Raw genomic sequence first — 12,103 nt, forward strand, 5'->3', positions numbered from 1 at the left:
TATTACAGCAGCGAATTCAACATATTAACTGTGCATTACTATTTGAAAGAATCACAGACAGAAATCATAGCGCTTTTGTGTACATGACCTGTCAAGCGTCAACGCCTGCAAATAATGAGTCAAATGCTTGAGATTCCTTTTCAGCAAGCGAGGCATTGTAGAGAATACACCCAATGATGTATAGAGAAGGGTTTTTTCATCAACCTAACAACCTTAGCCTTAATCTGAAAATGGCAATATTTTCCAACACAACAAAGAAAAATTGTTTTTAAATTAACAGAAGCCATTGCTCCTTATTTATTTCAAGTATCTTTTTATTTCCCTAGTACTACACAGATTCAATAGCATTTCTAACAGAATTTTTGTCTCCCTTATCATTTCCTGCCATCTCACTACCGGAATTAGAGAATCTCCCAAAGTACACTCAAAACTTTCACCTACATCCCCATTTTACTGGCTTCAGTCCAACACTGTAATCCTCATTTAAAGGCCTATAACATATATCAATAAAGAAAAAAGTTCGATCAGTACATTCTGGAAGACTGTTATGTCTTAAATTTGCCAAATTCCTCCTCTCTGCATTCGGAAGGTTTCACCTGTAATAAGATATCATTAACACACTTAAAATGCAACTTTATGCACTACGTACAACTTCACTTCAACTGTAATTCTCATAAACTGATCTTGCCATTATTTACATCAACAAAGAATTGCTGAAATTGTCCTGCAATCCTTCTATTCCAGTTCTGCCAAAAAAAACACCAAAACAAACAAACAAATACAAAAAAACAAAACCAAAACCAAACAAAGAAACCAAAAAAAAAAAAAAGCACTACATTCCTTTCCTATAGGTTGGGCACTAAACATCCACAAGCTTCCAACATTTCCCTCAGTTATTTAGTTTAGACTTAACTTCAAAATTACAGCATCACTGTAGCTCATATCTGAACAGCAGTGCAACAAGTAAAAAGGACAGTGATAATCTGAAAACAACAGGCTTCCTGAGCACATAGCTCAAACTATCCTATCCTCCCTAAGGAGCCTTAATGCCTCCAACCAAGCACCTATGTCATTTTTTTCTTCCTTACCGCGAGTTGGATCCTGGAGGAAATGATCCAACCTACTACAAACCCCTGCATCTTCCCACCCTGTAACCCACAGTTATCCTACATAACTTCCATCTACAAACTTCACTTTATTATCAAAAAACAGAAAGAACTCCACTACTTCAAGCACTCATCTCTTGTAGAGACATTTTGAACAAGCAGCCTCTCTGATAATACATCCTCACTGCACCACCAGCTTACTGTCCAGACAGACTACTAAACATTTGTTGGATGTGGACAGTCCAATCAACAGTCTGAACACAGACACACACTGTCAGGCTATTTTCAGTCGGGAGAGGAACTCAGGAAAGAAGTCAAAAGGCTTTTTTCCCCACCAGGAGGTTCATCAACTTTGGTCACATGTTTGATCTGCACTTCTACTGATCTATAAGGGAACATGCAAAACACTGAAAGTCTATTTCAAAATGACACCAGATATAATAGCACTTTTAGTTTCCACTGAGCAGAACGAGATCACAGTGAGAAGCAGTGACTTAGGGCTACGAGCCAAATGTCATCACCCACACCTCACTGTGGTTTGGTCAGCCTCTTGCCAAAGTCTCTCTTAGATCCTACAAGATCTATGACACAAAATACACCAGCTCATGTCTTTCTCATTTTCAGCAAATTTCTTTGTAAATACCTTTGTTATCAGGTGTCCAATAGTTACCAGGTAAATCAAGTTACATTTATTCCATGGAATGGACCAGACAGCTTCAGCAGACATGATAATAATCCCAAATCATGTCTTTAATTTATATTCCCTTTTGATTAAGGACAAGAGCAAACTATAGAGAATTCAAAAGCAGTATTTAGATAGAACTCAGCTACCAGCAAGATTATAATGAACTTCTGAATGAGTTCTGCTACATACCCCCCGAAAACTTAGACCAGTTATTCCAATTGGTTTGGTGATGCTGTTGTAAGAGGAAATGTGTAGGAAAGGATGTGTATGTCATCTAGCAAAACTTTCTCATTCTGCACAAATCTGCCATATCCTAAAACATTTAATACACTTATAGAGGATGCAGATACACAAACAGGAGACTTAATACCAATATCAAGCTTAATAAGCAAAACAAAGGCTACTTTTCAAGTGCTTTTCAGGGGAAATTTCTACAGAGAGAATCCACTAAAGATAATTTCCATTAAAACATTGTATTACTTCATTAAAATACACATATGTATGTAGGTTGATTTTATATATACATAAATGTTTTGCGTATATTATGTATATATTATATTTATCTATGGCACATGACACATTGTATATATAAAATTATATTTTTTGTATATAACATTGTATCTATAAAATGTATGTGTATATATATATATAAAAAATAAATAAAATTAGATAAGGAGCTGGGCCCTTTTAAAGTCTCCTGATTTCTTAAAACACTGCAGTTAGTTGTTCTAGCTCCAGCATACTGTATGGTAACTTCCAAGTTATTTTTTTGGACTTGGTAAATCAACAGAAAACTGCTGAGGAGTAAATGTTTTCTATATTTTCCTTAAAAGGTAGAGTGCAGTACAGGTTCATAACTTTTTGTAGCTGTACGACTCCTCCTTCAACAGTGGAATAAAACCCTCACAAACTGAATTGCTGTAGTGTGAACCTCCTTTCAGATTTTAAACCCTATGTTTACATTACTCCAGACACTACGTGCGTATCTGAAGCAGAGTGTGTTCCATCCAACATAATGCACCTTGCGCACTGAAATACATTAAAGAAGAACACGAGTCTGACTCCAACCCTCCTTTGCACTCAGCATTAAGTGCAACTGCTGCATGTAACTGTATATACACTACATATATAACTGCTGCATATAACTGGAAGAAAAAAGCCAGCTGAACAGAGGATGGCATGAGGGCAAACCACCAGCTGACGGCTGTGAGAGCGGAGAACCTTGAACAAGTCAGGCTGCAAACACTCATGGTGGCAACAACCCGCAGTCAGGCACTGAGTAAACCCGAAGGGGCTGATGAAGAACTGGGTATTCGCGACCCCAGCTGGGGGTGAGCGACCTCTCCAATGGGGAAGCCAAAACCCACAGACTGGATTCCAGACAGAAAACTCATGTGAGGCCACCAGCATCCCCACTACAGCCTACAACAGGGCAGGTGATGCAGCTCTTCTTAGAGCTCCTCCCTGTTAAATTTCATTTGGTTTTATGCTCAATTATGTGCAACAGTAGCCAAGGTACACATCTTCATTTCCACTGGAACACTACTTTTGTTCATCGTAGCAACTGTCAAGTGACCTGACTAATACTTTGCTTTACCTTTTAAGAATGAAATAAGAACTGTTAGGGAAACAAAACAAAACAAACAAAATCCAATAAAGTTCAAAATTTAACCAACCAGGAAAAACAATTATTAAACTGTAGAAGAAAAAGACCCAAATGAATATCAAACCTCTCAGACGCAGTATAATTGGGTACAGGTAGTGAAGCTTATACATCAATACTGAGCACAGCAAAAGGAATTAACCAGCAAGGCAGACCATTTCTACCTTTCTAGTATCTACCTGGTGTGCAATATTTACCAGCCTTTTTAGTAGCAAGGTTATTCTCAAACATACCTGTTCAAGAAGTTCCTTATATGTTATTTTCTCTTCGGTATTTGTTACAGGACTGTCATAAATAATAGCAATTTGGTCTCCTCGTCCATTCTCAACATGACGATCTACAGCATTGTAACAGATATTCAGCTCTCCACCTACAAACCTAAAAAAGAAGTTAGAATTCCATAACAGTCAGCCTTCCAACATAAGATGAATATTTTTTTGCATTTTATATTTTTTTTTAAGGAATAAAAGCATTCAATTAAAATACAGCTCATAAAACATTATACTTGGTTCAGGAAGTCATTTTGTACTCTATAACTTCACTATCTACTCAAAAAGCGAAATAAGCCTATTAGTGAAAAAAGTGAAAGTACCTTAATTGACTTAACTAAGAATCTGCTACACTTGGTCTTGATTTAACTTACTTTTCATCAATCATTCTGACTTTTATAGCCAAGATTCACAGAAAAAGCACATGTTCACATAAAATAACCTGACGTTATGTAAATATGTTATGACACTACTTTGTATTGGCATGCATATATTATCTTTTTTAAGAAGAACGGGTTCAGGACTCAAAATATTCTTATCCATCTCTTGGCAGTAACAGTTAAGCATACAAGTATCTGCATCTAAATGAAACTGATCCCAAGTTATAAAATCTTATAAATTTGTCTGACATTTGTAATGCATTTGACATCACCGTGTTTTACACAAGTGACTCAAAATCCCCTGTAAAGCAATGTGAGTCATAGCCTCTTCAACTGCCAGACATTTACAGAAAATTCTCATCTTCTAATTAAACACTTCACAAACTTAGGTGTCATTTTTATCGTCATTTTAAACACAGTCACAAAAAAGGAAAATTTAAGTGCAGCATAATCCTCAAATAAGAAAATACAGAAGGTATCAGATACAAAGATGACTCTACTAACTGAAAGATGACACAGAATCTAAAAATTAAAGTTCACTCTGAATAATGCCCTTTGTGTTTGTTCTCCTACCTGCATATATCTCTCTACAGCCAGAAGAAGAGCAACATACAGTAAAAACAATCTTGAGAGTTTCCAAAAAGTTCTATGGAGACACTCACTCTGATAATGTATTGTTATAATGTAATTAGAAATAAAAACAGATGGCCTAAAGTAACCCAGTGCTAGTTAAAAAACTATTTCCTTCACCTTTTCTGTCTAGTAAAGGACTGCTCTAAATTAGGACTTTATATATATTATTCATATATTCATATGCATAGATACGATAGGATAAGTCCATAAGTCTTCATTGTCAATGAATGGCAATTATTAAACCTAAACCAGCTAGGATGTTTAGAATGCAGCTATTTTTTATTGTGACATCTTTACAACACCATTAAGAAGGAGTAAGTGGGGACCAGGAAAGTAACAAAAATATTCTGGAATACAAACCCCTTCCCATAAAAGAACTGTACGAACAACAAAGGACTAGGAGTTGTTTCTTGTAACATAGAGAAACTCTGTATTATTGTCATGAAAGTTGTGTAGGATTCAGGTCATCCATTGATTTTTATATCAAATCACTGTAGGATGATATGAACGAGGGACCAGTGGAGCACCGTGCCCGGGCTGCTGTGCATAACCACTTAAGAACGGCCAAAACACGAGCAAGTACTGGAGCTTGGATTCTTCTAAGGACACACTGCAACATCGCCGCTGCCACACAAAGTTTTAACAATCACTTGCGAAGTACGTGAAAAAGATGTGACTGCAGTTGAAACAAAAAAAAACAAGACTATCTGAACAGTGAGATGAGAGCTTTGCTAACCTGTTCAAAAGGAGGAATGCTCTTACAGGATCAGAGAGGCAGAGAGGCACCCACCATGACCACAATTACGAGACTTTCACTTTTCTACTGTCACCCAAGGACATGCTCAAACACGTCAATTCCAGCTGACAAACAAAAGCTGCCTGGCCTTGAAAAGCTGCCCTGTGCTGCTGCAAACTTCTGTTGATTCAAGTGATTCCCAAGGAGATGAATACCCACGAGGAACTAGGATTTGCTTGAACAAGCTTTAGTTGGAAAGACACAGCAGCATGAAATGAGGACTCAGTCTTGGAATAAGGACATCAATGAGATGCTCCTATTTAAAACAGAGGTCTAAAATTGAAAAGAAAATATTCCAAGAGACTGTAGAAAGATCAGAAGTGGATCTGCAGGACGTTTGTAAGAGCTGCCAGTAAATCTTGCCATAATAAGCAGGGCTGCAAAATGCTGATCTGTTGCTAACCAGACAGTTATCTCAATGTGGCTCATCACATGAATTCAAGTCTGAAGAACCTTTTTTTTACGCTGTGTTCCTAATGCTGAGAAATCAACAACATTCAACAAATGGAGCAGAGGAAACAAAGAGTAAACAGTAACAACTCTAATACATAAAGGAAACTGGATTCAGTTCAATAGCAGTTTCTTTGGAGAGCTGATCTACCGTGGGGTGAAAAAAATGACAGGGTTTTCCTGTCAAAAATCACAGCAGAGTTTGAAACTGGTTATTATATCAGAACAGCTTGCTTCACAGCAACATTTTAAACTGATATTCTGACAATACCCACTTATCCTTTTGGTAAGTCTTCCCCATACATCCATGAAAGCACCAGCCTTCAACAATCCACAATACTCAGATCTAATAAGGCATCTTTTTAGTGATTTGAGTGCCGTCACCCACACCAAGACCCCTCTGAGCCTCTTAAAGCTGCCTGCAGCAGTCACCCAGGCATTACTGCCGCTTCGTGCGTGGGGCTTAGCACCTCCTGTCCCACCTCGGCCCTGAGGTCTCACAGAGTTTCTGTTGTTTCACAAACAGGAATCTGAAGCACACGCACCTCTTTAACCAGACTTTAAAATGACTGCTCTATTAACCTTTTAGAAGAGAGCAGGCCTCCATGATTAGGGGCCTAGAGCACCTTTCTTATGAGGAAAAACTGAGAGAGCTGGGTCTGTTCAGCCTGGAGAGGAGAAGGCTGAGAGGGGATCTCATCAATGTTTATAAATATCTCAAGGGTGAATGTCAAGATGATGGGACCAGACTCCCTTCAGTTGTGCCCAGCCACACAGGATGAGGGGCAACAGGCACAGACCGAAGCACAGGCGGTTCCATCTGAATATGAGGAGAAACTTCTTTACCTTGAGGGTGCCAGAGCCCTGGAACAGGCTGCCCAGAGAGCTTGTGGAGTCTCCTTCTCTGGAGACATTCAAGACCCGCCTGGACATGTTCCTGTGCGATCTGCTCTGGTGAACCTGCTTTAGCAGGTGGGTTGGACTGGATGATCACCAGAGGTCCCTTCCAAGCCCAACCATTCTGTGATTCATGTTTTACTTTTGGCAAGTAAGTTAGTTATGTCTCCCACAGTGGAACTCCCGTTACATACAGCTTAGCATCTGCCATCTATGACCTGCAATTTCTTTTACTGTTCTCAGTATTTTTGGATGTGACAACAGCCTATTTGCTAGTAATGAAATAAGTAAAGTAGTGAAGAAGGCAACATATAATTATGCCTTAATTCACTCCACTGAAATATTCAAAAGTTATGCTTTTATTTCTACCACTATCTGCTATCTTAAGAAATCAAAGTAGCTGTTTTAAGAGACAATTTTTAGTCTTCATTCAATAGCTCAAAACCAAAGATTATTAAGAATAAAAAAAGCTCTGAATAAAGCTGGCAGATATGTAAAAGAAAAAAACTACAACAAAATTATTTAGCGCCATAACTGCAAAAAAAGCGTATTGGTAAAATCCTTTTATGCCATGCCAGGTACATACACTTCTGCCGGCCAAGTTCCCAGGAATCAACTGGATTTTTGTTTGTCTGTTTGTTTTTTGTTTTGCTTGTCTAGATGAAGAACAGAAACTGAATAAAGTGTTAGACAAAACCACTACAACATTTGATATTTTAAGGTAATATTATGTTAATTGGTCCAGCCACAGTTTTTAAAAGTGAGCAACATTTGAAAAGCCATTTGTGCAACATTCCTGAACTTCAAATATGATTTTATATTGCACTTATGTCTTAGAATCAGAGAAAAACATACCTTGCAAAATTGCCCTTTGCCTGCATGCGGTAGGAAAAACTGCTTCTACATTCAGAAAGAAATAATTGCTTAATCTTTCTAACCGGGATTCCACAAGATCCCAAAATAATCTCTTGAAGTGTGTCACTACCTTTAGCATGAATTTTTCTTTCTAATGTCTAAAATCTACACCTCCTGTGCTGCAATTTAAGACCTCTAGTTTTGACCTGTTTGAAGCCAACTCCACGAACAGCTTTTCCTTCAACTTTGTAGCCAAATTCTCTGTAGCGAAATTTTCCATGTTAGTTCTCCTTTTTGGCTTCTACACCAAACAATTCCAACTTCTTCCTCCTTTTCTTGAACAATCAATCTTTTTTCTCTTATTATTTTTGATGTGGGCAAAACCAGATGATGTTTGTGCCGTACCAACCAGTGATGCAGGTTAGAATGGCACCTGGGATTACTGCTTCAACAAAACAGGCAGGGGACAGTGACACTGATCACATACCTTTTGGAAATCACTTTGCACTCCACTGACATAGCACTAGGATTTCCAATGGAAGAGACTATAGAAAATGCACTAGGGAATGCTGCAGGTTTCTTTTATGCTCTTACAGTATTTAGAGAGGCCGAACTGGCATTTGCCTTACAGCTATGTTTTAAATACACTAACCGGCTCCTTCAACTTCTTCAGCTGAAGTAAAAGAGACTGGAAAATACATGAAAAGTATCTGTTTCCATAAGTCTCACGTGTAGCAACGAAAACCAAAGATACTGAAAACAAATGGATATTTATTAATTGACCTAATAATACATCTCCAAAACAGGAGATAAATTCTTACTCAAGAAGAACATACATGAATGGCTATCATGGTTTTGATTGCTAATTGGGGTTAAACCACAACAACATCTTAATAATATTTCTAAGGTCTCCCTAAACTGCTTCATAGGTAAACCTCAGAACCAGAATTACACCTTAACCCTGTTAGACCAGAAACCTATGTTTTTCTTGGAAGTCTGGCGTCTTTCTCAGTTCTGTCCTCTGTTTCCTCTTCAGCATGTCCTCTGAAAAGAGCCTCTTGTGTCATCTTTGTCTCTTATATTCAGTCTTTTCTCAAAGAACTTACCTAGCTCTTAGCCTGCCGAGCACATGGAATGCTGGTAACCATCTGGGACTTCAAAGGCATTAGACTACTACACTAGTATCACATGCAGCCTCCTATCACTTAACATGAACTTAAATTAAAAAAAAAGAAAACTGCATGTTGCACATTAAGACATTAAAGGGGATTACACAAGTTGAATTGCTTAATGTTTTATTATGCACAAGAGAGCAAAAGATATCTGTCATCCAAACAATGATCAGGGCCTGATGTTGAGTCTTCAGAGACTTGCATCTTTGTATAATCCCACGGAATCACAGCTGAGGCTGGAAGGGACCTCTGGAGGACACTTGGTCCAATCCCCCTGCTCAAGCAGAGCCACCGGAGCCATGGACAGGACCATGTCCAGATGACTTCTGAATATCTCCAAGGATGGAGACTCCACAACCAACTCTGTGCCAGTGCTCAGTCACCTTCACAGTAAAAAAGTGCTTCTTCATATTCAGATGGAACCTCCTGTGCTTCACTTTGTGCCCATTGCCTCTGGTCCTGCCACTGGGCACCACTGAAAAGACCCTGGCTCCTCTTTCTGGACACCTTCCCTTCAGGTATTTAAATATATCAATGAGATAATTTCAGCTTGTGGAAATCTGCATCCACAGAGGGTGAAAGATGCAAGTGAGATATGAGGCCAGAAAAGAACCCTGGAAGAGAAGTCTTGACTTCAGCCCATGAAACTTTATCCAGTTATCCCTGCCGTAAGACTAACTAACTTCCATCTGAGAAGTCACAATGCTTCACAAAGACCATGTTACTGTCAGCAAGCAAGCTTATCATGCCCAGCAAATCAAACCACATTTGTCTGACAGAAACTGATAGCAAAAGCATGCTCACTAGTGTGCATTGTATTCTCATTCTTTAGTTCTTAAAAAGTAACCACTGTATTGGCTTCTTCATTATTATGTTCAGGAATGCCAGAGCCAGTGAGCTTTACAGGCCTTTAATTATCCAGGCAATCCTAACTGCCCTTCTGAATAGTGCCATGACCCAGAAATGAAGGTCAGTGGGCCACAGGTCTTCCTATCCACCTATTTTAGGATTTCTGACTGTTATAGAGCCCTGCTGACTTAACGAGATTTATCCTGGCTGGGTGCTGTTTAACATTCAGCTTAAGACATATAAACAATTTTCATTACTAGAAGTGCCAAACAATAATATCAGACACCAATAAGAAAGCAAACTCCAGGCTACTGGTTCTGCATATCCTCAGGCAGATTTCACAGTGATTATTATTTTTAATTATATTTTGAAAATTATTAGTATTTTTAAATTGAAATCAAAACAGAAATATATAAAAATGGCAAAGAACACCAATGTACCAAAACCAAATCTCATCCTGTGTTGCCTTTTTATCCTATATCAGCTTCTCCTTGAGAAAAGATCAAAGAGCATGATGTAAACTTGCCAAGAAAGAGAGGATGGTGGTCAACACAAAATTTGAACAAGTTAATCCCCTTTGACAAAGCACTGAAAATCCTATTCTTGTAGTTTATAAGAAGCATATCACAGTCTTAGGCCAGCCTGCCATTCACTGTATGGATACATGTAACACAATGCCAATGCTTTTGCCAAGCATTACCTTAACCGCATCCTCTAAATTATGATGTATTTAGTTAGTTTCGAAGACTAACCATGTCTGAAAGTTTCCATGTCTCACCCACATGGCTCCCCTGGCAGCCGGTGTTCCGCGCTCAGAGCAGCCGCTCCCAAGCCGGGCCCACTCGTGTCACCCTGACACGCACGGACACCCCACCCACACTCGTGTCTCTCACACCTCCCACAGCGCGCTAACTCCCCTCTCGCCCCCACACACTCATCCACGCTGCTTTTAATCACTAACGTTAACCAAGTGCAATCATGACACCCCTCCACGCTCTGCAGCCATCTCCTTCAGCACTGCCGGCGTGCTGACCCCCCCCAGCCGTGCTGGGCTGTTTCTGTGTGTACCGCACGGCCCCCACGCCCCGCACACCCGCAGCCCCTCGGCAGGCAGCTCTCCCCGCTACAGCTGAGCTGCGCCCCCCGGTGCCCGGCTGTACCCGTCCGCTGCCGGTCGCTCCGCCGCAGCGGGGGCACACGGGCAGACTCACCAGGAGGCGCTGCCGGGTCGGCCCGTGTCCAGGGCCCGGGCCCAGGGCTTGTACCACTGGATCTGCTCGGCGGCTGCTCCCCAGAGCTTCTCGGGCTCCGCCACGGAGGACCTGAAAACTTGGTCGTACTCGCCCCGCGCCCGGGAGCAGGCGGCCCGGCCGGCGGGCGGCAGGCGGGAGGGGCCGGCGGCCCAGCCCGGGAGCGCGCTCCCCACGCGGGGCCGCCCCCAGGCACCGCCGCCCCGGGCCGCCGCCGCCCCGGAGAGTTTTGGCAGCGCCGCCAGCCTGCCCAGGAAACCCATTTTCCACGCGCTGCGGCGAGGCTCCAAAAAGCCCTCGGACGGCACAAGACGGAGCGGCCGCAGAGGCGACCTGGTGCCAGCGGCACGGGCCGAACCGAACCGCAGCGCCCCCGCGCCGCGCCCCGGCGCTGCCCCGGACGTCGACTCCCCCTCGGCCCGGAGCCAGGGGGCGCGGAAGCGGCGTGGGGCAGGGCGGCGAGAGGCGCCGCGGCCCCCGCTGGCACCGCGCCGAGCGAGTGCAGGCAGACAGACCGAAAGCCTGAGGTGGTTTTTGACTTCATGATTGGGATGGCATGTAGGCATAATACTCAAGTGTTTCTTTTGAAAGACATTCTTTTTTTGAGGAAACTTCCCTGTGATGAGATGAGGCATAATGTTCGTCCCAGGAAAACAAAACAAAACAAAGCAAACTTCATTCTCTTTTCCAGAAGGCCTCCATCATCTGTAGTGGATCTTTTGTTTGGCACATCTTGATATACATTTAGAAACCCTTCCTGAGTTTCGGTGGTAGTGTTTCAAGAGTACTGTAATGCACAGGTCAGCTAAGATACACACCCGCTTCAAAGACATTATTTTGTCCATTTTGAAATTATTTTAGTGCTATAATAGGTCTATCCATTACGAGTTCCTCAGGAAATTCCTCCTGCAGTCACATTATAAAAAATGTCGTATGGCTAAGGAGAACTCTATAGTATGTTTTATATTCATGGTTAACTTCGACGTCTGTTACCTGACTGCTGTTGAATTAGTGCAATAGGAACATAATATATCACATTACAGCTAAAGGAATAAGGAGAAGAACTAGTCCGTTGATCCACTACAGTAGGTTTTATAC

At 41.2% G+C, this 12,103-nt stretch overlaps 1 protein-coding gene across 1 annotated transcript in view; it reads right to left on the reverse strand.

Annotated features, from left to right (window-relative positions):
* The window catches only part of ACSS3 (acyl-CoA synthetase short chain family member 3), an 86,635-nt gene extending 75,367 nt beyond the window's left edge, over window positions 1-11,268 (reverse strand). Inside the window, 2 exon segments of the mRNA XM_065658521.1 lie at window positions 3,688-3,832; window positions 10,967-11,268. Of these exon segments, the coding sequence (XP_065514593.1) occupies window positions 3,688-3,832; window positions 10,967-11,268 (447 nt within the window).
* Window positions 11,269-12,103: the final 835 nt, after the last annotated feature.

This window comes from Caloenas nicobarica, chromosome 1 (assembly GCF_036013445.1).
Source record: "Caloenas nicobarica isolate bCalNic1 chromosome 1, bCalNic1.hap1, whole genome shotgun sequence".
NCBI classification, from domain to species: Eukaryota; Metazoa; Chordata; class Aves; order Columbiformes; family Columbidae; genus Caloenas; species Caloenas nicobarica.